Source organism: Alligator mississippiensis, chromosome 16 (assembly GCF_030867095.1).
Source record: "Alligator mississippiensis isolate rAllMis1 chromosome 16, rAllMis1, whole genome shotgun sequence".
In the NCBI taxonomy this organism is placed as follows: domain Eukaryota; kingdom Metazoa; phylum Chordata; order Crocodylia; family Alligatoridae; genus Alligator; species Alligator mississippiensis.
The window spans coordinates 981,693-1,008,464 of NC_081839.1; the positions used below are offsets into that span (position 1 = coordinate 981,693).

Below are 26,772 nucleotides of genomic sequence, written 5' to 3' on the forward strand. Positions count from 1 at the left end.
TCCCGGCCCCCTCCCCCAGCCCTGACTCAGCAGGGCCAGGAATGGGGAACAGGGCCCCTGAGGCAAAGGCAGCAACCACAAGTTTCCAAGGGGAAACTCCGCAGTTGCTGCAAGGGGCTGCAGCCCCAGAGAGCCCGGCCGGGATGGGGGTTCCTGGGGCAGGCCCGGATGGCGGGTTCCCACAGCTCGGGGACCGGGAAGGGCTGCGCAGCTGGCAGGGCACTTTCGTTTCCCGGTCGGGGCTGTCAGGGACACACGGCTCCCACCCCCGCTGCTGACTGGGCATTGCGGCCTCAGGGGCACGGCAGCTGCTGCGGGAGGAGGGAGGCTGCAGGGAGAACCCCGGGGCCGCCGAGCCTTGTCTACACTAGGGCCGCCCCGGGAGCCCGAGCGCCCCATCGGGTCTCCACGGCGGCCCAGGACAGCCCACAACCCACGGGCGAGGGTGGGAGCCTCCCGCACCTGGGCAGAGCAATGCGGGGCAGCTGCGGGGCTCGGGGCCAGTCCCAGCGGTGGAGCCGGGCGCCCTGCCCGGGCCCGACCCCCGCCCGCGCTCCCCCGCTCCTCGCTGCCGCCCTGCGGGAGCCGAGCTCCTGCCCCCAGCCCAGCCCGCCCCGCGTCGGGGACATTTTTAAGCGTTGCCATGGCGATGTCCTCCTCCTCCCACGTCGCGGGGAAGGGGCGGCGGGGGCACCGGCGTGTGCACCAGCGCTGCGCGGGTCGCCCACGCGGGGACACCCGGCGTGCAGCCACGCACCCGCTCCCGCGCGCAGGGCGCAGACGTGGCTGGCGGCGGGCAGCCACGCACGCACACACACGCGGCACACAAGCACACATGCTGCACGCACAGGCTGCACGTGGGGGGCAGGAAGGCCGCGCACCCCCGCACAGAGGTCTCCGGCTCTCGCTGGGGCCCAAAGGCTGGAGTTGCCCCCCACCGGGGCGCCCGGCCGGCTCCTGCCCCGCACGGCCCCGCTCCGGGGCCCCCGACGGCGCAGCGCGGTTCAGCCCAGGCTGGAGCAGGAGCCACAGTCGGGCGGGCGGCTGAGCGAGGCCCCGGGGCCCTGCCCGGCTCTCCGGGCCGGGGTCCGCCGCGGGGAGGCGGCTGGCGCCCGGCCGGGCAGACGGGCTGCAGCGGGGGGCTCCGGGCCGGTAGCCGAGCTCCCGCCGGGCCGGGGCCGTGCCCGGGTCTCCTCCTCCTCCTCCTCGCTGCGGGGGCCCCAGGCAGGGACGGGGCTGGGGAGACCCCTTGTACCCCGCACTCCACATGCGGGGGCAGAGGCCGGGGCACCTGCCCCCTCTCTGCCTCCCCCGGTGCAAGAGGAGTCTCCCGGGCCCCAAGAACCTGCACCGGTGGCCAGGGCTGGGCTCTCCCGAGCCAAGAGACCCAGCACGGGAGGGGCCCGGAGGAGACGGGAGCCCTGCCCCGGCCTCACCCGGGCTGCAGGGGAGCGCTGGGGGCGGCGCCCCGCACCCCGGGCAGCCTCCGGCCCCGCGGGGCGAGGAAAGCGGGAGCCCCGCGCCTCCGGCAGCAGGAGCCGGGGCGTGCGGGCCCCGCAGCAGCCCCCGCCCGGCCCCGATGCCCCTCGCCTGCCCGGGTCAGCTCCCCCGGGCACACGCGCGCCCAGGGAGCCCAGGCACCCGGGGCACCCGCACAGCCCCGACGGCCACGGCTCAAGCCGAGCCGCCCGGCCCCGCGCTCCGCCAACTCCCGCGCTCGCCGCAGCGGCTGTTTCAAGCTCCCCACGATGTCAATTGATTCTCCGAGCGGGCCCGCTGCACCGGGGCCGGCGGCGCGGGGGGAGCCGGCGCGGGGAGCCCGCCGGCCCGCCGGCCCCGGCCGCTGGGGCCCGGGCTGGGAGCGGCGGCCGGCGCCCGCGGGGCTCCGCTGCCCCGGGCTGGGCGAGCCCGGCGCCGGGCGGGCGCGGGGCGCGGGGGCGGCGGCGGCGCCTGGGCCCGCTCCCCCGCGCGGGCGCTGCAGTGGAGCAGCCCACGATTTATTCCGAGGAAGACTGACAGTTTTTTGGGTCATGAAGCAGCTCTTGAAGGCAGGCGCCTGCCCGCCCGCCGCTGGAATAGGCAATGAGGCCGGCCGGGAGCAAACCCCGCAGCGCCCGGTTCGGGGACCGGCGGGGAGGGACCCCGGGGGCGCGGGGGCAGCTGCTCCCCGGGCCCCGCCCGCGCCCCCGCACTGCCCGCGGGCTCCTCCCTTCCCGCTCCGGCTGCGCGGCCCCTGGCCGAGCCCTGCCGTGCGGGGGGGCCCCACGGCGCGGGCAGCACCCGGGACGAGGCACGGCTCTGCCAGTCCCTGCTGCTTCGGGCGGGGAGTCCAGGCCGAGGGGATCGGGGCCCTGGCCCTGCCGCAGTGGGTCCCTCCGTGCGGGAAGCGGGCACCCCCGGGAAGCAGCCGGGAGCCCCGGGGCAGGGTGTGCTGGGGCAGCTCCCGGCGGCGCAGGCGGGTGCGAAACACGCCCCGAGCGCCAGGGGAGTGGGTGCAGCAGCAGGGGAAACTGAGGCAGCCCCGCAGGAGCGTCTCCTAGCAACCGAGCAGCTCCCACCGCCGCCTCCCCCGGGGCCGCCCGGGAGCCCGGCGGCGGCTGAGTCACGGGGCAGCAGCTGATCCCGCAGCAGCTGCTCCAGCCCCGCTGTCCCGGGGCCTCGGGCCGCACCGCGGAGCAGCCACAGCCCGGCCCCGGGCTCCGCTGGTTCCCGCGCCCTAGCCCTGGGAGCGCCCCTGGGGTCCCGCGGGCCGGGAAGGGGTTAAGGAGCTACCGATCCGCCCCGCCCTGCAGCCCCTGTGCGGGGCCCGGCGGAGCTGTGAAAGGGAGCGCGGGTCAGGGGCCTGCAGCCGGGGCCCGAGCTGCGGGGCAGGGGGGCGGTGGCTGCGGGAGAAGCCGAGCCGGCGAGGAAGAGTGGCCGGCTGTGCTGCGGGACGGGGGAGCTGCTGCGGAGAAGTGCCCGGGGCAGCTCGCGGGGCCTGGTGCCGCTCCCGCAGCCTGGGGCGAGCGCGGCCGTCGGGGCCCCGCACCCCGGGCTCCTTCTGTACCGGCGAGCGGCTGCCGGGAGCTCCGTTTCCTTGGGTTCCTTCCTGCTCCGCAGCCGAGCCGCAATGAGTCAGGAGCGCGGTGCCCCGGCCGGAGGACTGGGCCACCCCAGCTTCCCCTGCTCGAGGGAGGCTGCGGGCCCCGCTCCCCGGCACGCGGGGTGATGAACACTCCCCGGCTGCCCCGGCTTCTCCCCTCGGGGCAGGGCACCGCGGCCGCCCCTGCCCCTGCCCCGCCGGGCCCGGAGCGGTGTCTCCAGGTGTGTCCCTGGCTCCCCCCGGCCGGCCGCGTGCTGCGGGGGAAGGGCGCGGGCGCGGGGCCGGTTGTCGGGAGGCGCGTAGGCAGCGGGGAGACGCGCGGGGAGGCGGGGGCCGGGCCGGGCCGGGCGCGCTGCCGAGCGCAGGCTGCAATTACGGGTAATTTTCGAAGTGCAACAACAAAAAAAGAGAACCCAAACAAAGCCCCGGTGGAGGGGAGGCGGGCGTCCCCGGGGTCCCCCGGGTGCGGGGAGTGGAGCCCCGTCCCCGGCGCTGCCAGCCCCGGCGGGGGTCGCTAACCCCGGGGGACTTGCTAGGCCGGAGCCGGAGCGCCTGCGAGCCCAGGGACCCCCCGTCCCCCCGCAGCCGGGCCACCGGAGCTCCTGAGCCCGGGGCTGCGGCTGGTGCCGGGACGAGTTGCGCCTCGGGGAGGGAGGGAAGGGGCAGCGCCGGGCCGGGGGAGCAGGAGCCGGCTCCCCCAGGCCCTTCGCTCTGGGCCGGCCTCGGGGAGCTCCCGCGTCGCGCCCCGCAAGGGCAGCTGGGCGCCCCGGGAGCTGCGGGGGGCTTAGCCCGGGCCAGGCTCAGGCTCCCGGTGCCCTCGGGCGGCCGCAGACCCTCCCCGCCGGCTCCCGGGCTGCGGGAACCCGGTGCGGGAGCTCCCTCTGCCGGCGCTGTCCCCGCGCGGCCCCGCTCCGGGGATGCGGCTCTGGACGGGGCCGGGGCCGGGGCCGGGGGCCAGGAGCCGGGGCCCCCGCGCTCCGGTCGCCCCGCGGGGGGAGTCGGGCTGCAGGGGCGAGGGGCTGGCGGCCCCGCTGTCGCCTGCCCCCCGCCCCCGGCTGAGGCAGCCCCGGGCTCCGAGCGGGTGGCGGGCAGGAGCGGGAGCCCCGGGTCGGCCCCGCGCCCGCCCACAGCCCGTCCTCGCTGGGCGGCGCCCGGCCCGGGAGAGGAGCTGCCCGGGGGTCGTGGCCGGGCTCAGCGTGCAGGGGGGTCGCCCGGCTCTGCGGCCACAGGCCGGTCCCTCCAGCACCTCCAGACCCCCCCCCCCTCCATCAGGGCCCCCAGAGACATGCGCCCGGCCGGGATTGGGGTCGGGGTCGGGGGCAGAGGGTGGCACCTCGCCGCCGTGGAGCAGGCGATGCGTGACCCCAACCGGGTCTGGAGCCGGGGAGAGGGGGGTGCCCCGTGGGGCCGGGGTCTGGCGGAGGAGCTGCCCACGCCCCCGCGGGTGCGGCAGCGCTCCGGGGAGCGGCGGCGCAGGGGTGCTGGAAGCTCCCCCTCCCCTCCAGCCTGACCCCCGCCCCCCAGCGCCCCTGCCCCCTCCGCGGCTTGGCCCACGCGTGGCCGTGGCCCGGCTCTCGGCTCCCTGCCCTGCCATTGCCCTTTTAAGAGCCGCGCCGGGGGGGGAGGGAGGCAGCGGGATTCCTGGAACAGCCACGCAAAAAAAAAGAAAAAAAAAAGGGAAAAAAAAAAGAAGAAAAAAAAAGGGGGAGGGAGAGAAACCCCCGCCCCCCCTCCCCTCCCGTCCCCTCCCCTCCCCCCGCGCAGCCCCGCGGCCGCTGCTGCCTGCGCGGCGGTTTCAAGCTCCCCGGCGGCGCGGGGCGTTCGCGGCGCTCCGGGCCCGGAGCCTGCTGGAGCGGAGCGATGGAGCGGGGGCGCCGCGCCGGCTCCCGCCGCTGACAGGTGCCGGGCAGGCGAGGTCCCGGCGCGGCCGCAGCATGTACGCCAAGGGGAAGGGCTCCGCCGTGCCCTCCGACAGCCAGGCCCGCGAGAAGTGAGTGGTGCGGGGCCCCTCGGGGCGCACGTGGCCGGGGAGCCCCGGGCAGCTCCGCGCGGGGAAGTTGGCGCGGGGGAGCGCGGGGCTGGGCGCCGCGGGGGCCGCCCGGGGAAAGTTTGGGGTCGGAGCCGGCGCGGCGCGGCGCGGCGCGTCCCAACTTGCCGCCGTCGGGGTTGGGCTCCCGGGGCGGGGGCGGCTCCGGTGCGCGCCCCGGGGCCGGCCGGGATGCACCGGCCCGGGCCCCTCGCCCGCGGAGCCGGCGCCGAGGACGCTGCCCCGGACGCGCCGCCCCGGAGCCAACTTCAGCCGCGCGGCAACTTTGCGGCCGCGAGGGCAGGGGGCGCGGAGCCCGGACCCGCCGCCCGCTCTCTCCCCGCTCCGGGCTCCGGCCCGTGACCCGCAGCCTGCCGGGCACGGGCCCTAGCGTGGCGTCGAGGTCCGGCTGCCCCCGGGGCGCAGGGAGAGGCAGAGCCCCCAGCCCGGGCGCACGGGACTAGGCTGCCGCCGGCAGCTCGGCCAGGCCCGGGGGGCTTCCCCCGCTGACGCCCCTGCCCGTGGGTGCCGGCTGCCCTTCCCCTCCGCACCTGCCTGAAGGGCCCTGCTAGACCCCGCTTTCTCCCTCCCTGCCTGGTCGGTGGCTCCCAGGGCTCTCCCCAGCGGGGCTCCCAGGGGCAGGAGGCAGGAGTCCCAGACTGGGCCTGGGGCAACAGGGGCCCAGGGTTGTCAGTGCCCAGCGGGAGATCCTCTGTGCCCTGGTGTGGACCAGGATCCTGGAAACCCCTCCTGGCCTTGGCAGTGCCTGGGGCAGCCCGGAGGAGCCGGCTGGGGGTGAGACTCTGTGCTTTGCTGCCTAAGGATGAGAGCTGCTGCTGCTCTGCCCCTTGCCCCCCGCTCCCTGGCTGGGCTCCCTGGTGCCTGCATCCCGGGGGTGGGGCTCAGGCGCTGCTGGCTGCTGTGGCCTGTGCCAGCTGCTGCGGGGACTGCAGGCAGCGGCACCTTGGCACCCCCGACTCCGACTGCTGTGTCTGTCAGAGCTGCCTGGCCGCTGGCTCGGACAGCTGGCGCGGTGGTGGGGGGCAGCCTGTCACCCAGCCCCACTTTCTCTCCAGGGGCAGAGCTGGGAGCTGCTGCTGCTGCTGTTGGGGCTGCAGAAGAGGCCAAGTGCACTGAGGCTCCTGCCTGGGCGGGAGGGACTCAGAGGGGGGATTTGCTCCATATGGATTTTATCTGTTGCCTCCACCGCATGTCTGTGCTTTCCCCCGAGAGACAGGAGGGGCTGGGGCCCTCCAGCGAGGGGTGGGAAGGGGGCAGAGGAAGGTTGGGTGGGGTGTGCCGTGGGGTGTGCAGTCCTGTGAGTGCCCTTGGAGCTGCCCTAGACAGCCCCCCATGCTGCTTGCAGGCAGGATGCCACGCGGAGGCCTTACTGTGAGGAGTGTCCTCCTGCTGGATGGTACTGAGTGGGTGCTGAGCCCAGGTGCCGCTGGGCTGCAGATGTGGGGCTGGGATGCAGGCTGCCTGGGGGACCTGGCTGGGCAGCACTTGGCATCAGTGCATGCATGCTGGGCTGGCGGAGGGTGCACTGCAGCCAGCCCAGTGGGCAGGGGCCAGGGGCAATGCTCTGTGACCCAAAGGGCCCGGGCCAGCTCCATGCGGGGTCATGGTTTGGGATGGCCTGCGTTTCTCCTGTGCAGAGAGACCTCCCTGCCCACCCCCCACCCCCAGCCTCCCATCACCCCCTGCCAGCTAGCACAGCTTCTCACTGGGTGGGCACAGCTGGCCTGGGATAAACCCAGCTGCAAATGCAAGCCTGGCAGTGCAGTGGGTGGGAGTTGCTGGGGTGCAGCAGGGCACAGGCAGCACGATGCCGCCTGCTCCTCCCTGTGTGCCTCCTGTGGAAAGTCCCATCCAGGGACTGTGCCCGCAGGACCCCCACAGTCCTGCTGCCTCAGTGAGAGCTCCCCATGGACATCAGTGCCAGCACTGGGGGCTCGGTAAGGCCCAGCTGCTTCATATCAGCCCTCCCCACCACCACTGCCTTTGTGCCCGCAGCATGGGCTGGGACTCTGGAGCTCAGGGCTGGGGGTTCCTGGCCAGAGGGCTCCTGCACTGCTGACATGCCCCCAGCTCCCTGCAGCACCAGCTGCCCGCTCCTGTCTGCACTGAGCCTGTGGGGCCACAGGTCAAGCCATGATCAGACAGCTCTAGAAGGAGCCCCTTGCAGATGGGTGCCTGAGATACTCAGGAGTGAGTGTCCTGGTGGCAGGCGCCGGCTGGGGTGGAGCTGGGTGGGGGAGTCTCCAAGAGCCCCCAGGGTGTCCCTTGGGGCAGGGGACAAGGTGCAATCCTGGTCCTGCCTGCCCCAGGTTGACCCATCCCACTGACCGTGCAGCCTGTGTCGGGTGGTGCACATGTGTGAGCCACATATGGGGCTGCATTGTGTGTGTGCATGTGAGCAGGGGACAGTATGTGTGCATGCATGCCCAGCATGTGCAGCACAGGCAGTATGAGTGTGCACAGTGAGTGTGTGTGTGCATGCATGCTCTGCCAGCATGGTGGGGTGTGTGCAACTATGCGTGCATGGCAGGGCACCGGCGGGCAGCGCCGCTGGGCGAGCGCACATGTGCCCATCGAGCTCTCTCTAGTCTGAGAGTAAAAGTAAATAACTCCACGTGTCCACACGTCCCAAGTGCCCCATGACCAGCAGGAGCCTTGTCACCCAGCGCGGGGGCAACGCACCTGGCACGGTAGCAGTGGCTCTACCTCCAAGGCCTGTCCTGGCCCAGGGGTTTGGGGGCAGCCTGGACTAGAGCGGGGAGCAGAGCTGGACCCTGGGGCTGGCCCCGAGTTCCTAAGGGGAGCACCTGCCTTCCAGGGGCAGGACTGCAGCAGGCATCTCATCTGATGGGCAGCCTGTGCCCTGGCCCTGTGCTGGGCAGGGACAGACCTGGAGCTGGCAGGGCCCCCTAACATTGGGGTGTTTTGGCCCCACAGTGCTGACTTCTCCCCTGGGGTCTCCTAAATGCTGCCCCTGCTCAGTGGCAGTGTCCAGGGCAGATGAACCCGCTGCATGCAGCTGCCTGCCTCCATCCTGGTGCTGGTGCTGGCTCCCCCCCGCCCCCCTTCCGGGCTCGCTCTGGGTGGGCGGGGGATCCTGACTCATCCTCACTGGGGAGAGGCTGGCAGCTCCCGGGCTGCGTCGTGACAGCGGAGTGAGGGAGCCGAGTTTGCCCCGGCCTCCCCCGGCCCCGGGTGCAGTCTGGCAGTACTGTACACTCTACGGGCGCTGCCCCACACTGCAGTTGCTGGGCACCATGGGACCGCGGTGACCCCCAGGATGTCACTGGTGGCAGTGGGGGCGACTGACCTCGCTGCCTGGTGGGGAAGGCCGAGCTGAGCCCTGCGCCCACACCAGCTGGGGCCCTGCAGCCACGGAGCCGAGGTGCCCTCGGGGGCTCTGTGGGGAGCTGCCCAGGAGGGGCTGGTCAAGGGCAAGGAGGGGCTGGGCCCTGACCCCACAGCGCAGGGCCAGCAAGGCAGTTTAGCTCCCAACCAGCCTGGAGCAGGCCGAGGCAGCAGCTTCCCTTCCTGGCAGGGCCGTGACCCCTGGGAGGTGGGGGTCTGGGCCCCTCTGTCTCTCCCACCTGGCCCCAAGAATAGACTGGGCAGAGGGGTCTGGGCTTCCCCTGGCTCTGCCTGGGCACAGCTTGGCTGGGTGGGCATCGCTGCCCGCGGCCTCGCTGTGCCACGCACCCCTCGGCCTCCAGCCTCTGCTCTCCCTGTGCTAACGGGCCTGACTTCCCCCCTCCCCATATCCCTCCAGCTCCAGGGCAAGGGCCCCTGGGGACTCCAGCAGCAGGAGTGGGGAAGCCTCTGCCAGAGCAGATAAGGATTCCTGCCAGGTGGCTGTGCCAGAAATCGTGAGCCCCCAGCAGCCTCAGGAGACACAGCTCCTCCGCCCCACCGCCGGAGCGCGAGACAGGCGCCCTGAGCCGAGGCTGCAAGCTGGCTCTGGCCTTTTGCGCCCGTCTGCGGGGCTGTCAGGCGTGCATGGCACCGGAGCTGCCCCAGGACCTCCCCAGCCCCAAACACTGCCGGCGAGGAGGAGGGCTGCAGCGGCTCCATGCCTGACCCAGCCGCCCGGAGGTGCTGGGGCAGCAAGTGCTGGCTGCAGGGGGAGGCGGGACGGAGCCCCCTGCTCTCCACACCCGTGCCGTGTCCCTGCCTGCGCTGGCTGAGCCCCGAGCGCGTGATGTCAGAGTGCTGCAGTGATGTCAGGCACGCGGGAGCACGAGGTCACTGCGAGGCTGGGCTGGGGTGGGGATGAGCGTGTGCGTATCCTGGCCCCCAGCGGGGCAGGACTTGTGATAGGGGGTGAGATAGGGAACAGTGTGCCTCATGGCCCGTGAGCTGGGGACCCCCCGGAGTGTGGGACAGAGGGATCCAGGCATCCCCCCTCTTTCCCAGCCCCACTGCCTGCCCCAGGTCTTTGTCTGCTGCTCCCGGAGCTTAGCCAGGCGGGGAGGGGGGTACACTCTGGATTTTCTCTCGGCTTTTAAACCTTCTCAGGATGTTCTGAATAATTGATGGGTTGTGGTGCCGCAAATGGACAGGGAGCGGGGCCTGGGGCCTGGCTGGCACAGCGCACACAGCACGGGGCTGGGAGCCGCTGGGCCAGCCCCACCCCACTCTCCCCAGGGCAGTGCACTCATGCCAGACTGGGAGCAACTTGCCCTGCTGATTCACCCAGGCCTGCCTGGGGCCGTGTCCAAGTGGACCTGGGGAAGGGGCACAGGCTCCCCGTTGCATTGGCACCATGCACTGGCTCTTCCCTGCATCGTTGCGGCTGGCTCGGCCGGTTTGGGGGCTGGGGGCCAGGGTGCGGTAGCGGCAGCTGGGGCCCGGGGTGACCTGTCCTGTCTCTTGCAGGTTGGCGCTGTACGTGTATGAGTACCTGCTGCATGTGGGAGCCCAGAAATCTGCACAGACCTTCCTCTCGGAGGTGAGGACGGGCCCTGGCGTGGCACTGCAGAGACCAGCTGGGAGCTGGGGCTGGGGGCAGCAGAGAGGACTGGAGCAGGGAGAAGGGGGCCCATGTGGGGCGGGGGGCTGGTGGGGCGATGGCTGGCGGGGGGCTGGCGGGGTGTTCTGGGCTCCCGGCCCCTTCTGATCCTGCCCCCAGCATCTCCTGCGGGTGCCCCCGGCCCTGCCGCCACGTAACGGCCACCCCCGCCCGTCTCTCTTGCAGATCCGATGGGAGAAGAACATCACGCTGGGGGAGCCCCCGGGGTTCCTGCACTCGTGGTGGTGGTAAGTGCCTTGCGGTGGGCCAGGAAAGCGGTGGGGGCCGGAGCGGGGCCTGGAAGAGCCGGCGGGGGGAGCTGAGCCGAGCCCCCCGCAGCTCACATTGCATTGACACACATCACCTCGTACCCCATAAACCTGCCGCTGCTTTTCCCATCAGCGCTGAGCTCGGCGCACGGGAGCAACTGGAATGTGTTTCGCGCCCCCTCCCCCCGGCGCTGGCGAGATCCCCCCCGCCCCGCTTCCCGGAAACGCCCCAGCCCCCCGGCCGGGCCCCGCGAGCTGGCTCGCACATGTGGAGACAATTTGTCCGGCCCCAAAAAGGCAGAAAGCATAATCCAGAGCAGCCCCGGGCAGGGAGGGAGAGGGGAAGGGGGGATTCCCACCCTCTCCCCCCGGGTCTGGCTTGGCCCCAGCTCTGGTTCTGATCCCCCCTGGGGTGCAAATCCTCCCGCCCTGCCCCGGGCCCATCGCCAGGCCCTGCCCCGCTGTGGCTGCAGCTGCAGGCAGCGGGGGTTGCAGAGCATCAGCCTCCCTGGGCCCAGCGTGGGGCCCCAAGAACCGGCATAGCCCTGCCCTTCCCAGGCTCCCCGGCATGACCCTCCCTCCTGGGAGAGCCCAGAGCACCCCACGGATGGGGGACGGGGACCCCGGAGCCCGCTCGGCCCCTCCTGCCTGCCCCCACAAGCGCTGAGTGTGTCCGCAGCTGCCCTGGGGCCGCAGGGCAGCGGGATGGGGCACGCAGAGGGGCCTCCGGGGAGATGAGGCCCCAAAGCCAGTGTCCCCCATTGGGGCCACGGTGCAGCTGCGTCTCCAGGTCCCTGTGGGCCGAGGCGCCTCATCAGTGCTCAGACCCCGGTGCAGGGAGGCAGGAGCACCCAGGGGCTCTAGCAGGGATGTCGGATGCCTGGGTTTGAGCCTGTGCTCTGCCACTGGTTCCTGGTGTGACCTTGGCCCAGTCACTTAGCTCCTCTGGGCCTCCAGACTGGCTCTGTGCCCACGGCCGGAGAAGTAGGGGCTGCTCAGGGAGGGCAGCAGGGCAGAGATTAACCCTTCGGCCGCTGGGGCAGATGCAATCCAGTGTCCCCTGGCGTGGCTGTGCTGCTGCTCTGTGCCACGATGCTGCGGCCGGCCGCCTGCCAGGTACAGGCAGAAAGGGCTGCTGGCTCCGGCTCCGTGGGGATCCGTCCATCGGCTCCTTCCAGCCCAGAAGCAGCCGCAGCCCCCGGGCTCGGGCCAGCGGGAAGGCGCCGGGTGGGTGCGGGGCGGGGGTGCCCGTGGCCGGGTGGGGCTGGCTGAGGTCCCCCCCTCCCCCCAGCCCCAGGACAGTGCAGCCTGATGTCAAGTTTCTGGAATGTCAGCTCCGCTCCAGCTGATGTTCCTGGCAACCGTTGCCAGGGAAAACACTGTGCGGTGCAGCCGCGGCCGAGCGGGGTGCACGCCGGGGCTGGGGGAGCGCGGCCTGGGGGCGGCTGCTGCTCCCGGGACCACTGCCCTGCCAGGGCCGATGCAGAACCATGCCAGGGCCTGGGCAGACGCTGCCTGGCCCCCCGTGTCCCCCCGCAAGAGCCCCTGGTCCCGCTGGTCCGTCCTGATCTAGCAATGCGCCCAGCCCCAGCACCTCATCCCACCCCGGCGTTCCCTGGGCCCTCGCGCTGGGTCTCCCACGTGGGAGTGAGCACGCTGGGTCTCAGCCGAGGCTTGGCGGCGGGGCTGGGGGCTCAGTGCCAGGTGATCCATGATGGGCGCCAGGGCACGGCCTCCTTGGCGCCTGTGTGCACGCTGCAGGGAGGCTCTGCTCAGGGCTGGGCATGGGGTGGCTTCCTTCTCTGACCGGTTGTCTCTTCCCCACAGCGTGTTCTGGGACCTGTACTGCGCAGCCCCTGACCGCCGGGAGACGTGTGAGCACTCCAGCGAAGCCAAGGCCTTTCACGACTATGTGAGTCCTGCGCTCCCGCTGCGCCCCCGGGGTTGGGGGCCGCGGGTTCGGGCTGCAGCGCCTTGGCAGGCTCTGCTGCGGCACAGGGCGGCCGTGTCAGAGCGGAGCCGTGCCTGCATCCGTGGCCTGCGCCAGGGCAGGGCATGGACAAGGGCTAGGGAGCAGGGCTGCCTCGCCTGCTTCAGGCCCCCAGCCCAGTCTCTGCCCCAGGCTTCTGGCTCAGCACGTTCCCAGGTGCATGGGCAGCCCCCTCCGCCCAGGAGGCACCAGCATCTCAGGGGTTAAACTAATCCTCCGCCATCCATACACAGCGGTGACCTATTTACAGGCCAAGGAGTGGGAGGGGGGATCCCCGGACTGCGCCCCCACCAGGCCTCCTCCCCTGCCCATGTGACCTGCCCGGGGCTGTGCCCAGGAGGTGGGGGGCCCTGGGACGCAGCGGGGCTGGGTCTTTGTGCCGCCACCTTTGCACCCATGGCACCATCCAGCATAGCACAGCACAGCACAGCACAGCACAGCACACGTGTGTGTGTGTGCGCGTGTGTGTGCGCACGTGTGTGCGCATGCATGTTTGTGCAGGGCATGAGCTTGCTACCCAGCTGGGGGCTGTGTGCGTGTGCACATGCTGAGAGGGAGCTCTCTGCCCAGCCCTGGTTTGTCATAGGAGGGCCACGCCGGGTGCGGGAGATGGGGGCGGATGAGGCAGGGCTCTGTGGTCTCCCTGCACCAGCCCCTCTGCCCAGGCCAGCTCCGTGGACCATGCTGCCTGGCAGAGCCCAGCACTGGGTCTGGGTCTCCATCGCTCCTGCAAGCAGGATGGACCTGGTCCACCTCGGCCTGCCTGGGTTGCCTGCCCCAGGTAGGGCTCTGACGGGCTTCAGCCCAGCACTGCTCATCCCCTAGGACCGGCCCTGGGGAGGCCACTGCTCTCTGGGGCTGGAGGGCCGGGGCTGCCCCCTCCCTCGTGCACTGCGCCAGTGGCCGTGGGGCTGAGCCTGAGCCAGACCTGGGGGTGGGGGGCCTGCTGGGAGGCGCCAGCGCTCCTGGGCCGGGCAGGGGAGGGTTAAGGGCTGCAAGAGCTGCATGGAGGCGCCTTGGCAAGGGGGAGGTTTGTTAGCAGCCTTTGCCTCGGGAAAGTGATCGGGAGCTGGCCGGGTGCCAGGCTGCAGGAGCCTGCCCCAGCGGGCAGGCGGCCTGGCGGGGAGCGGGCGCCACATGCTCGCGCCCACCTGCCCCCCGGGCATTGCCCCCCATCCTGCTGGGCTCCGCGTGGCCGGAGGGGCCCTGCTGACTGGGTGGCAATGGGACACCGGGGTCCAGCTGCCCACCCCCGGCTTGGGCCTGAGGCCACCTGCCCTCAGCAGGGCAGTGAGGGTCTGTGTGTGGGGCACAGCTGGGGCTCGCTCTGCTCCTGCTCCCACTCCCGCTCCCCCCGGGCAGCTCTGGCTGGGGGGTGGTTGCAGAGGGTTACAGCAAGCTGTCTGTTGCTGGGGGTGTCTGGTCCCCAGCGGTGCCCGGGGCGGGGCGGCGCTGGGAAAGGCACGGAGCTCTGCTGCCAGCATCTCCCTTCTGACTCCCCCCAAAAGCTGCTTCCCAGGAACAGGAGTGGGGGCTCCAGGGCTCCCTCTTCCCCCTCCTCTGTGCAGAGGCCTCATCTGGAGCCGGGGCTGTGCAGAGCGAGGGGGGAGGGAGGGTTAACGGTGCGGCTGCTCTTGGCTGGCTGCGGTGCAGGGGCATTAATATTGCAGCCGCGCTCCCCGCAGCACCGGCTGTGGAGCAGCTCCCAGCGCCAGCGCCAGCCCCGGCTTGGGGGGGTCGGCCAGGGAGGTGGCAGGGACAGCACCGAGAGCTTGCAGCCCGGGGTGCTCCCACCCAGGTCCCAGTGTGCACACACGCATGCACACTACGCCCACACGCACAAGCAGCCTGGATGCCACGCACACGTGTACACACATGCAGGCAGCCCTGATACCACGCAAACCCGTGGAGGCTGGGACCCCCACCCGCAGCGCAGGGCAGCATCGGAGGAGAGCGCAGGGTGCTGGGCTGGGTGCACGGTCATCTTTTGGGGTGCTCTCCTCTGAGCTGGCGCCAACACCGGGTCCCCACGCGGGGCCGAGGGTGCCGGGGGATGCTCAGGCTGCCGTGTGCAGCAGGGAGGAAAGTCACGGGGGCTCAGCGGGGAGCGCCGGCTGCAGTGTGAGGGCACTGTGCTGCACAGCGGAGACTCATCAGAGGGGCAGCCAGGGTCTGTGCATCTTGCAAGCCCGGGCAGCAGCTGTCATGACCTTCGGTGACCAGGCCTGTCCCCTCCGGACCGTTCCTCGACCCCGGGACAGGAGCCTGGGCAGGGTTTCTGTGTCCTGCTGTGTGGGGGAGGCCAGGGCTGTGCTTGTGGCCTCCAGCTGGGCATGGGGCTGGCGCGGGGCCACAGCCCTGGTGTCTGTGGGGCCGGCTGGGGCCCCGCTGTGCTGGGAGCAGGGAGCCAAGGGGCTTGGCCGCGGCAGGGCTGCACAGCTCGGACATCTGGAGAGAATTACCCGCGGCAGCCGGCGCGGGAGCCGCGAGCAGCCAGCAAATGTGTTCTCACTTCTCGGCAGCGTCTGGCGCGGGGGCGCCCTGCCAGGCCAGGACGGGTGTGTGGCACCGATGCCATACCACGCCGGGGGCCCCGCTCCCTGTGCATGGCTGGAGCCCGGGCCGGAGGCTGTCCTGTCCTGCTGCCCCCTGCCCCAACAGCAGCCCCAGAGCCTGCCCCAGGGCCCTGGCACCCAGAGCATCCCTGGGCATCGCGGTGGAGCGGTGTGCACCCCGCCAGCCATGCCCTGCCCCGTGGTGGCTCTGGCACTTATCAGCCCGGCTATCGGTGAGCTAATCGCTGGCTGGGAGAGGCAGCAGGCCGCGTGCCACGTCTGGCGCCATGCGCTGGTCTTGCGCCGGCCGGCCGGCCAGCTGCTGGTGCTGGTGCTGGCGCGGCAGGGACGGGCGCGTCCGTGCCGGAGACGTGTGCCACTCTGCCCCCGGCACGGGGCCGCCTCCTCCCGGCGTGGCTGCATGGCAGCAGGGAGGCAGGTGGGCCCTGACCCGTGCGCCCGCGCCCCTGCCTCCTGCCCAGTCTTGCCCCACGCCCCGGCCTGCGGGGCTGGGCTGTTGGGCCCCCGCAGGCAGCAGGGGAAGCGGTGGGGCACGGGGCAGGCATTAGACGTGTGCACACCAGTGCACGTGCTGGGGCGGGGGCTGCGGGCCATGCGGGGGCTCGTGGGGGTCAGAGGGGCTGAGCGCCGATGCTCGGCCTCCCAGAGCCCCCGCGCCCCGTGCAGCTCGAGGGTGAAGAGGCAGCGCGGTGCGGCGGGCAGAGCCCTGCTGGCACGGGGGCCAGCGGCAGGACCTAGGCGCTGGCATAAAGCCCCCCTCCCTCCCCTCCTTCCCCTCCCTGGCAGGAGCCCCCGCCCCCCGGCCCTGCGTGGCGCAGAGCTGATTTCCATTCTGGAATTAATGAGAGTCTCAGCGCGGCGACGCCGCCCGGGTCAGACGGCACCGGCAGGCCTGTTGCCATGGCAGCGCTGCCTTGCATATGTAAAGCGAACGAGCTCGGGGACCAGGCAGCATCGGGGCACCCTCCCCTGGCAGGCGGCGGCTGGCAGGGAGGGGTGGGGGGGTCGCTGCGGGCTGGGGCTGGCTCGACTTTGGGGCGGTTCACCCAGCTCCACGGCATGGCGCTCGCAGCCCCCCGGAAGCGTGTGCAGCGGTGGGCGCTGTGCCTCAGTTTCCCCATCTGGTATGCACCCTGCCAGGGCTGCCTGCATGTTCTTGGGGCCCCAGCAGGGCTGAGCAGGGGCTGTGAGCGGGGCTGAGGCCAGGCGGGCTCTGGCAACAGGGGTCCTCAGGCCCGCGCCCCCTCCTGCCCGGGCTCCCAGCGCCTGGTGCCATTGCTCGCTGCTCCAGGGCATCGAGTGGCCCGTTCAGCTCCTGGCAGCAGCAACGAACCGTTGCATTTGTGACACTGGGGGGGGGCTGTCAGCCCCTCCATCGCCTGCGCCCCGCGGCCCCGTGCTGCCAGCGTGGGGCTCAGTGCCAAGGGTGGTCTCGGGGAGACGTGTGCTCCCCTTGGAAATCCTCCTGCCGATGCACGCCCAGCACCCATGCAGGGGTGGGTCCAGCTCTGCTGCCTCAGTCCCTGCGCCGCATCCTGGCATCCGCGGCACCGCTGGCAGGGCCCTGCAACCCAGTGCAGCTACTGGGCCGAGCGGGCGCAGGGAGGGGGACGCCGGGTGTCCTGGGGGCGAGAGGCCCCTGTCTGGAGCCGTGAGCCGCACGTCGCCCTGGCCAGGTGCTGCGTTCCCACCAGGCCGCGAGCGCCGGGAGCCGCATCCGGAGCACGTGCGTGACCCCGCGGGAAGGAGCAGCCCCCGCGCTGGCCCCGGGGAAGCCGGAGCCGGCCGCGGCGGTGGCTGCGCTGGAGCTGGTGACCCTGTAATTACCTGGGGCGCAGGCAGGAAGTCGGCGGATATCCTGCGAGGAGGCGGTCGTGATTTGTGACCCAGCAATGCGGAACGGGCTGGGGTCGAGGGGCGGCAGCTCCAGCCCAGGCCTCTCGCTGCCTGGCAGGGGCGCGGCGCCAGCCCCCCCCGAGCCGTCCTCCGGCTGCCCCCAGCGTGGGTGGGGGCCCGGGCGGCGAGCCCCAGCCCCACTGCTGGCACGGGCGCCAGGGCGCTGCGGGCTTGAGACCCCAGTCCCTGGTGCGTCCTGGGAGCCCCTTGGCTCGGCCCTGGGGAGCTGCCAGCCCATGGCCAGGCCTCCCCTGCACAGGACCGTGTCCTGGGGAGGGCACGCGGTGCCCGTCAGGGGCAGGAGCCCCTTGGCCCTTCTTCTTCCCCCTCCCAGCCCTGCCCCTGGGCCCTGGCTGCAGCCCCTTCCCCCCCCCCCTTGATGCCTGCGGGAGAAGCAGAAACTCCCCAACCTGTTGCCATGGCAACACCCGCTTTGCATGGCCAGGCCTGGGGCTGTGAGACAGCTGGAGGGGTCCAGCCTGCGCCCATGCCCGTGCCCACCCCGCCAGGGCCAGGCAGCATCCGGCACCTGCACCTCAGCCCCTGCTCCCGCCTGGGGCCAGCCCTCGGCAAAGCCAGCCAGGGCTGCCCTTGGGGTCTCGGCGGAGCCCCGCGCCCGCGCTCTGCGCAGAGCCGGGGAGCTCCCAGACCGGGTGTGCCATGCACGGCTCTGCTGGGCGCTCCCCAGGGCCGGCGCTGAGGGCACCCAGAGCTGCGGCGCCTCTCCGGTGTCCCAGCCCCACGCACCGGTGTCGTGTGCGGTCTTTGGGCTCTGGGGCCTCTGCTCCACAGCCCGTTTGTGCCGACCCTGCTGCACGGGCACCTGCAGCTTTACCCTCTCCAGGCTGCTGGGGGTGGCATGGTCACGGCCCTGAGCCCAACCTGGAGCTTGCTGCCCTGCGGGGGACCCGCCATCCTGCTCCCTGATGCCCAATTCTGGGGCTGTTCAGCAGCCCAGCTGGCACAGGGCAGGGAGCCTGGCCCCGGGGTGGAGCACGGCATGGAGGGTGCAGTCGTAGGGGCAGCGGGGAGCAGGACCTGGCCTGCCAGGAGGTGCCGAAGTGGGGGCCCCTCTGCGGCATGGGCCTGTGCTGTCGACACCCACGGGCACAGGATGCAGCGAGGGCCTGGTGGGGCAGCTGAGCTGGCGTGGGGGTGGCAGACAAAGGCGGGCGCAGGTGGCGGGCGGCGAGGGGTTAAGGGGCGGGTGGGATGGTGCTGGGGGACGGGGAGGCCGTTCACGGGGTGCCGCTCAGTGCTGCCTGCCTCTGCCTCGCCTCCGGCGCTGTTGGTTTTGGCTGCCTGCACAGACTCTCCATTGTCTTGCAAATGATTTGTGCATGGCTGTAAAGTGAGTTCAGCTGGGCCCAGCCCGCTCTGATCCTGCAGCTGATAAATGAGGCAGGGGGCCATAACCGTGTCTGCGCTGGCTGGCTCAGCCGCCGCGGCCCCCAGCTGCCTGCAGGGCCCTAGCGCTCGCCGCGTCCGGGCCCCACAGGCCTCGTGCTGGGGGGCTCTGGGCAGGGCCGGGGGGCCGTGACCACGCGGGGCCAGCGGTACCTGCATGGGGAGCTCTGACCTGGGACCAAGGCCTGCCCCTGCCCCTGGCCTGGTGCTCGCAGCCCCCACCCTATTCCAGAGCATCTCATGGGCATGCACTCGCAGGGGGTCCCTGAGCAGGGGGGAGCAATGCTTTGGGCCAGGCCTCAGGGCCGGGAGATGCAATGCTGGAGAGCAGGGCTGGGCACCCTGGTGTGGCAAGGCAGCTGGAGATGCTGCTGGCGGCTCCCCAGAGCCGTGGCTCTCAGCTGCTGGAGCCCACGGCAGATGTCTTGCAGGGAGCTGCAAGCCCTGGGCTCTGCTCTGCTGCCCTGGTGCAGCCTGGGCGAGTCCCTGCTGCGGCCCCGGGGCCCCAGCTCTGGCCTTGGTGCCACCTTGGTCAGTGCCAGGACGCCCAGAGGCAGCACCAGCAGCAAAGGGGCTGCGGCAGCCCCCCATCAGCCTCAGCCGCGGGTCTGGGAGCTGGGCCTGAGCTGTCTGTCTGCACCCGCGCGTGCCAGGGCTGCAAGGTGCAGGGCTGGGGACCAGTGGGGCTGGCGTTGCCTTGGGCTGCCCTGTCCCTCCCCATGCCGTCACTGCCGGGAGCGTTCCCCGGTGAGGCCGGGCAGCGTGGGGCGCCCGCGTGCTAAATTGGTGACATCTGTCATGGAAGGGATTAGTCATATTGCATTTAAATGAGTCACTGGCTCCTGAAATGAACCGCTCGGCTCTCTCAGGTGGGGCCGGCTCCAGCTCCGAGGGGCTGCCAGGCACAGAGGGGCTGCGGGGCTCCGGGCACCAACTCGGGCACGGCCTGCAGCCCGGGGGGGTCGTGCGCTGGGTGACAGCCAGGCTGGGGCCAGCCTGGGCCCCGCGCGGTGGAGGCTGCTGTGCTGCCGCTGCAGACGTCAGGGAGATGCTCGCGGAGGCAGGATAAAAATAACCGGCTGCTCGGGGAGGCCGGCACGGAGTGTGACAGGCCCTGGTGGGCGCCTGCCTCATGCCTCGGTGGTGATGTCACCACGACGGCTTGATGTCACTCCTGGGGTGATGTCATGACACCCTTCAGGGAATGGTGTCCTTGCTCTCTCCTGGGGCTGGGGAGGGCAGGCCAGGGGGCTGGATGGGGCAGGCACTACTGATCAGTGCTGCCTGGCGAGCCTGGGCATGGCCCCCGGTCACCCTGTGGCTGCCCAGAGAGCGGGGGCCATGCCCCTGGCTGCCCCCAACATCCACATCTCCCTTAGCCCTGAATTGCTGCTCCACCGCTCTCTGAGCCCAGAGGTTGCTGTGCCCGTGGGCCCGATGGGCATCTGCTACAAGCTAGGGCTGATGCTGGCAGCATGCTGCCATGTCCAGCCCAAGCCCGGCCCTGCAGGACTGTCCCTGCGTGCTTCTCTGTCTAGCTGTGCCCCAGGCCCCTGCTCCGTCTGTCCGTCTGCCTCGGGCTGGTCAGACCTGCAGTGCCCAGTGCCCTGTGCTGCATTTGCCGGTCCCCCGGGGCTGCTGTGATGCTGGGGCTGCCCTGTGCATGATGCAGGGCCCTGTGGCTCTTTCCAGCTGTCTGTCTGTCCATGTGTCCCCTCGGGCAGGCTGCAATCATGGTGAGGAATAAAATACCCGCAAGCCACCTGCTCTGTGGCTGCCGGCTGCACAGCCGTCCCATTCACCCCAGCTGCCCCAGGGAGGGTCTGCTTGCACATGGCCAGGGGACTCTTCCCAATACCCCCAAGTCCTGCCAGCACAGCAAGGCGGGGGCTGTGGGTCCCAGCGGGGGCTGGCGCTGGGGGGACGGTGCCAGTGCAAGGCCATGGCTCGCAGTGGAAGTGGGGCTCTTCCTGCTGCCCCGCTACTTGGCGGGTCCCACAGAGGGGTCTTGGGGCCCCTCCAGCCTCCTTCCCCACACCACCAGCGAGGTGCAGAGACACCCTCCCCTCCCCGCCCTCCCTGTCAAATTGAAACCATTTGTGGCAGAGACAGCGCAAGGGGCCGGGCCGGAAAGCCAGCGCATTCCTTCCCATTTAATAGCTCCCCGCGGACGGACACGGGGCCGGGGGGCGGTGGGGCTGCATGCTGCACCCCCCTGCACACAGCGCACCCATGCAGGCGCCTCCTGCAACCCCTGCCCTCACAGCCCCCTGCCTGCCCCGCAGGCACCTTCCTGGGGCCGGCCTGGCTGGCCCCTCCTGGGCAGGCAGTTCCCTCGCGGAGCTCTAAGTGCTGGGCTGCCAGATGCCTCCGGCAGGGCCCAGGTGCTGGGCAGGGTTGAGACCTCCTTTTGCTGGGGGGGCAGGGCTTGGGGGCTCTTCAGCTGCTTGCCCGCGGCAGGTCTGTGCAGGGGGCATGGTGCAGGGGGCCCTAGCCCTTGGGGCAGCTGTAGAGCAGGTGCAGCCCTGCATGGGAAGAAGGGGCAGCCGCAGCACAGGGCAGCTGGACCTGCACCACCTGCCCCAGGCAGGCCTCAGGCTCCAGCGTCAGGATGGGGCTGCTTCCCCTCCCACCTGCCCCGAGCCGGTCCTGGCTCCCCTCTCCTGCCCCTGCCAGCAAGGCAGCTCGTCCCTGGCTGGGCCAGGCAGCACTGCCTCCCCCGCTGCCAGCCCGCCAGGCAGGCTTGGTGCATCAGTGACTCATGCTGCAGAGCGCGGGGCTGGCCAGTCTCTGCAGCAAGGGGCTTGGGGGACGCATTGCTCTTGGGGCAGCCTCCAGCACCAAGGCCGCCTGCCCCAGCCGGGGAGGGTGAGTGCAGAGTGCGCCAGTGTGGCCCCTTCCTGCTCCCCAGGGGGGTCTCTGGGCCAGGGGCTGGTTGCAGCTGTCAGACAGATGGCTGGGGTCAGCAGGAAGTTTTGCCCAGGCCAGGCAGAGGCAGGGAAGGGGGCAGGGGCAAGTCTGCTGGGGGCACTGGGCTCCTCTGTTTCCAGGAGCACTCTGGAGCCAGGCCTGGAACTGCAGGCAGCCGGGGGCTGTGGGGGTGGCATGAAGGGGTGACCCAGCAAGGTGCAGGGCCAGGCACAGGGATGGTAGTGACTGGCTGGAGGGGCAATAAGCAGGTGCCAGGCAGAGCCAGCCTGAGCTGGCCAGCCAGGGGGGCAGCAGGACCTGGGGGCGGGGGCTGGTATCCAGGCAGGGGCCTGGTGGGCTGAGCCATGTGTGCAAGGGTCTGCTTGGCAGGAGGTGCTGGCCAGGAGCCTGTGCCACCTCGGTGCCCATCCTGGCACCGTGCCCAGCCGGCGGCTCCAGCCCCCTCCGCCGGCGCGTTTGCTTGCGGGTAATTCACTGACCTGATTCACGTCCCAGCAGTTTGAGAACAACCCCCCCAGGGAGGGGCTGGGTGCCCGGCTTTCTGGAGCCCTCTGTCCCCAAGGACCCCTGCACAGGGGGCAAGGGTGTGTGGGGCACGTGTGCATGCACATGCACCAGGGGCCTGCAACTTGCACCCGGCTTCTCACCGTGGACCACCAGATTCCCTCTCCCAGGGAGCCACCCTGCGCAGGGCTGTTGGGCGGGGGGATGCCCCAATGCTCCTTGCTGAGCCACGGGGCTCTGAGGGACCCCTGGAGCTGACCTCTGAGCTTTGCCCTTTGTCTGCAGAGTGCTGCCGCTGCTCCCAGCCCTGTGATGGGGAACATGCCCCCCAACGACGGGATGCCAGGAGGACCCATGCCCCCTGGCTTCTTTCAGGTACCGTCCTCCCCCATGCATCTCACCCTGCTCCCCGCGACCCCTGGCCACTGGCCTGGCCCTGCCTGTGGCAGAGAGCTGCTGGGCCCTTGGCGCATGCGAGCTTCCGAGGCACCTGCCAGGAGCCCCCTTTGTTACCACGTCTTGGCCACGGAACCAGTGGCGTAGCCCCCTGCGTGACATCGTGTGTGACATCATCAGACTCTGGGGTGATGTCGCAGCTGGGCAGGGCGGGCCTGGGGCTGACTCCGTGTGAGGCCCGCTGGGATCAGCCCCAGCCAGGACTTCTTGGCGCTGCCACCGGCGTGTGTTCCCCTGGGCTGGGGGGCAGCAGCAGCCCTGGAGCCAGGGTGCGGGCCAGCCCTGCACCGGGGTGCTGCAGGCTGGCACGCTGCAGTCGCTGGCCTGGGCCAGCCTCAGCCCTCCAGGGCTGCGAGCCCCCCGGGGCTGTGGGCAGGGGCTCAGGGTGGGGCCGAGTGCCCAGGGCCGGCGGGTGGAGGGTGCCCGTGTGCCCCGCACGTGCGGGGCGGTGCGCGCAGGGGGATGGGACCCAGCAGAGCCCGGGGTGCCCCGCACCCTCCTGCCCCCGGGGCGCGGGGCCGGCGCGGACACGCGGGCGAGCGGCGCCCCCTAGCGGGGCCGGGCGGCGCTGCGGGCTCGCGGGGCGCCGGTCCCGTCCCGTCCGGCAGCCGCCCCTTGTGTCTCCTCCAAGGGGCCCCCGGGCTCGCAGCCGTCGCCGCACGCGCAGCCGCCCCCGCACGCCCCCAGCACCCCCATGCTGGGCCCGCACAGCCAGGTAAGGCCGGGCCGGGGCCGGGGCCGGGGCTGGGGCCGGGCCCGGGGCGCGGGGCGCGGGGCGCGGGGAGCGGCCCGGCCGGGCCGGCTCAGCGGCTCCGCTCTGTCTTGCAGCCCTTCATGTCCCCGCGCTACCCCGGCGGGCCGCGGCCCGCGCTCCGCATGCCGAGCCAGGTGAGTGGGGGGCTCCGGGGGCGGGCGGGAGCCCGGGGGGGGGCGGCCGACCTCACCTCCCGTGTGTCCCGCAGCCGCCCGTGGGCGTCCCGGGCTCGCAGCCGCTGCTGTCCAGCGCCATGGACCCCGGCGCCCGCTCGCAAGGTGAGTCCCGGGCAGCCCCCGCCGGGCCCCGTCCGGGAGGGGCTCGGGCAGGGCCGGGCCCTCGGGGGGGAAGCGGGGCGGGGGCAGGCGGGGCGAGAGGGGCAGGCCCGGGGCCGGGGCCGCCGCTCAGCTCCGCCCGTCCCGTCTGGTCTCCCGGCGCAGCGCACCCGACCCTGGGCGGCCCGATGCAGCGCATGACCCCCCCGCGCGGGATGGCGGGGATGGCGCCGCAGGTGAGCGGGGCCGGGGGGGCGGACGCCCGGGCCCCGTGTCTGGGGGGGGGACCGGCGGGGCCTGACCCCCACCCCCATTCCCTTGCAGAGCTACGGCACCGGGATGCGGCCGCCCACCGCGCTGGCGGGCCCGGGGCTGCCGCCCATCAGCATGTAAGGACCGGCGGGCGGGGGCCGAGGGCCGGGGGCCGGGGCGGGCGGGGGCCGGGGGCGGCGCGCGGAGCGCTGAGCCCGAGCCCGAGCCCGAGCCCGAGCCCGACGTGTCTGTGTTGCAGGGGCCCGGGCGGGCGGGGGCCGTGGCCGAACCCCAGCGCCAACTCGGTGAGTGTCCGGCGGCGGGGGGCGCGGGTCCGGGCTGCGGGGGGGTCCGCGGGTGCTCACACGCTCTTGTGCCCACAGATCGCCTACTCCTCGTCGTCCCCCGGGAGCTACGTGGTGAGTGCGGGGCCGGGGCCGGGGCCAGGGCGGGGCGGGGCGCGGCGGGGTCCCCCGCGGCGCTGACACCCCCTTCTCTGTGCCCGCAGGGTCCTCCCGGAGGCGGCGGCCCCCCAGGAACCCCCATCCTGCCCAGCCCCGGAGGTGCGGTACGGGCGCGGGGGCGCGGGGCGGGCGGGGCGGGGGCGCGGGCGCGGGCGCGGGGCCCCGCATCCTCACCGCGCTGTGTCCCGCAGACTCCACCAACTCCAGTGAGAACATGTACACCATGATGAACCCCATCGGGCCCGCCGGCCCCCGGCCCAGCGTGAGTGCCCCCCGCACCCCGCCCCGCCCCGCCCCGCCCCGCGCCCCCCGGGCCGCCCTCACCCCTCTCTGCCTTGCAGTTCCCGATGGGACCCGGCCCCGACGGCCCCATGGGGGCGATGAGCGCCATGGAGCCGCACCACATGAACGGATCCCTGGGTGCGGAGCGGCGCGGGCGCGCTGGGGGGTCTCGGGAGCCGGCGCCACGGGGCGGGCCTGGGGGGACCGGGGCAGAGCTGGGGGGCACCGGGGCGGGCCTGGAGGGAGGTGGGGGGGGAGGGACCGCGGGGGGGGGGGCAGAGCTGGGGGGCACCGGGGCGGGCCTGGAGGGAGGTGGGGGGGGGAGGGACCGCGGGGGGGGGGCAGAGCTGGGGGGGACCGGGGCAGAGCTGGGGGGGTGGAGGGTCGCGGGGGGGGGGGGCGGTTCCGGGCCGCACTCACGGCCCCCTTGTCCTTGCAGGCTCCGGCGACATGGACGGGCTGCCCAAGGTGAGGGCGGGGGTGCGGGCGGGGCGGGGCGGGGCGGGGAGGGGGGGGGGCGCGGCGGGCGGGCGGGCTCTGACCCTCTCCCGGTCTCCCCCCCCCAGAGCTCCCCGAGCAACCTGGCGGGCATGAGCAACCCGCCCGGCACCCCGCGGGACGACGGCGAAATGGGCGGCAATTTCCTGAACCCCTTCCAAAGCGACAGCGTAAGGGCCCCCGCGGGCGGGCGGGCGGGGGGGCGGACGAAGCGGGGCCGGGGCCGGGGCCGGGGCCGGGGCCGAGCGGGCCCGGCTGCAAGGAGCCCCCGCGGCCGCGGCGTGGAGCGCCCGGCGCCGCCCGCTAACGCCGCGTGTCTCGTCTCTCTAGTACTCGCCCAGCATGACAATGAGCGTGTGATCCGGCTCCGACGCCCGGCCCGGCCCGGCCGACGCCCCCGGCCCTGCCCTCTGTATTTCACGCAGACCCAGGAGCCGCCCGGCCCGGCCCGGCCCGGCCCGGCCCGGCCCGGCCCGGCCCGCCGCGGGGAGCCCCGTCGGGGCTGGGGGGGAGGGGGGGGCAGCGCGGGGCTCGCCCGCCCCGTGCAGCATGGGGGAGGGGGGTATTTATTGAAGGGTAGTTTTGCTGTACCGGGGCTCCTCCGGGACCCTCCCCGCCCCGCTGCTCCTGCCGGTCCCCCCCGCCCCGCGCCCTGGGCCGCAGGGAGCTGCAGTTCCCGCAGCGGCCGCCGGGGGCGCCCCGGCCCGAGCTGTGCTACCCCGGGGCAGGGGTGCGGCCGGAGCCCCCAAGCCCCGGGGGGACACTGGCCCGCGGGGCCCAGCCGCTGCCCGCGCGCTCCGGGCCCGCAGTGTGGGCTGGCAGGGGGAGCAGGGCAGGCTTGCACCCCGCTGTGCAGCTGGGAGGGATGGGGAGCCAGCTGTGCCCCCAGGCACCCCACCCGGCCCCGCCAGCTGTGCCTGCACCTGAGGCAGCAGGGCTGGGGTGTGGGGGGGTAAGCCCACAGCTGCAGGCCTTCCCCCCCCTTCTCCGCAGCCAGACCCTGCCCTGCTCCCTGCAAGAGCCCCCTGACCTGGGGGCTGCCCGGCCAGCGCCCCCTCCCACAGGGTGCAAGGGCCTGGCGGTGGGGGCTCTGTTTGCCCTGGGCTAGCTCAGCAGCACCGGTGCGCTCGCTGATGGGTCACAGCCAGGGGCACCGTCTGCCCCCAGCCTGGGTGCGAGGGCAGAGGGGACCCCTGCCCCTCCGTGAGCACCCGCAGCCCCCTCCCCTCATCTGGACCTGCCCTGTGGAGGGGTCCTGGTCTTCACAGGCCTCCAGGGCAGGGGCCGGCTGCGGGGTCCCAGCCCTGGCCCCAGCCCCGCCAGGCCCAGTCTGTTTGCTCAGCCGCCACTGTGACCCCCTGCCCCCGAGGGACAGACTGCGGGCCAGGCCGGGAGGGGCGAGGCCCCCTCCCCCCCACAGGGGCTCCGACCCCGCTCCGAGAAGGGACCACTTTTAACTTTACTATGAAGGATTTTTGTCCTCTTTTATAAACAGAAAGGACCTCAGCCCCTGCCATGTCTGCATTCCCCTGCCGCGCACCCCGACGCCGCTTTGTACAGCCCCCCGCACCCGCCCCAGCCTCCCCCGCACGGGAGCCTGTTTCTGACCGGGGCGCTGCTCTGCTCCCCGGTGCCGTTCAGTTTGGCTCCCGGCCCCCTCGTGCCGCGCTGCGCTGCCCTCCGCGTTGTGCCCGGGGCCCTTTGCATTCCCGCATAGGGGCAGCGCCCGCCCTAGGCTTAGCCGTTCTGTGTAGGGACCGCGTCCGGTCTTCCCAGTCGGGAGAACCTGTAGCCTGAGAGTTGCTTGTCAAAGAAAGAAAACAACCGAGACCACAAGGACCCTCTGCAGAAACCTGCATCAATAAATGGAATTTGATTTTTTTTTCAGAGCTCCGCCTGCTTTCTGGGCCTCTGCTCCTTAGGGCAGGTGTTTAAAGGCCCTGGGGTTCTGCTCAGCCCCCGCTGGGCCAGTGAAATGTCCCTGTGCCTCCAGCTCCCCCCGCAGCCATTCCCTGCAGCATCACGTGGGGTGGGAGTGCTGCCCACTGCCCTGGCCGGGCGCTGGCCGTCCCGGCACAGATGGA

General features: G+C 72.4%; 1 protein-coding gene across 1 annotated transcript; it reads left to right on the forward strand.

Annotated features, from left to right (window-relative positions):
• Positions 1-4,518: 4,518 nt before the first annotated feature.
• Positions 4,519-26,575, forward strand: SSBP4 (single stranded DNA binding protein 4). Its single transcript, XM_059719926.1, has 18 exons — positions 4,519-5,072; positions 10,002-10,074; positions 10,321-10,382; positions 12,231-12,315; positions 21,993-22,082; positions 22,795-22,878; positions 22,992-23,051; positions 23,126-23,195; positions 23,358-23,428; positions 23,517-23,581; positions 23,704-23,749; positions 23,828-23,863; positions 23,953-24,007; positions 24,100-24,170; positions 24,250-24,328; positions 24,630-24,658; positions 24,757-24,858; positions 25,019-26,575. The coding sequence occupies exons 1-18, from the start codon at positions 5,017-5,019 to the stop codon at positions 25,046-25,048; spliced, it is 1,164 nt and encodes a 387-aa protein (XP_059575909.1). The 5' UTR covers positions 4,519-5,016; the 3' UTR covers positions 25,049-26,575.
• The last annotated feature ends 197 nt before the right edge of the window (positions 26,576-26,772 follow it).

What these genes read in the sequence shown, in the direction of transcription:
- SSBP4 (XM_059719926.1), top strand. Translation starts at nt 5,017, where the DNA reads ATGTACGCCAAGGGGAAGGGCTCCGCCGTGCCCTCCGACAGCCAGGCC. An exon ending in CACAGACCTTCCTCTCGGAG is followed by an intron (nt 10,075 to 10,320) that starts GTGAGGACGGGC and finishes TCTCTCTTGCAG; the next exon opens with ATCCGATGGGAGAAGAACAT. An exon ending in CCCCGGCGCCCGCTCGCAAG is followed by an intron (nt 23,196 to 23,357) that starts GTGAGTCCCGGG and finishes CTCCCGGCGCAG; the next exon opens with CGCACCCGACCCTGGGCGGC.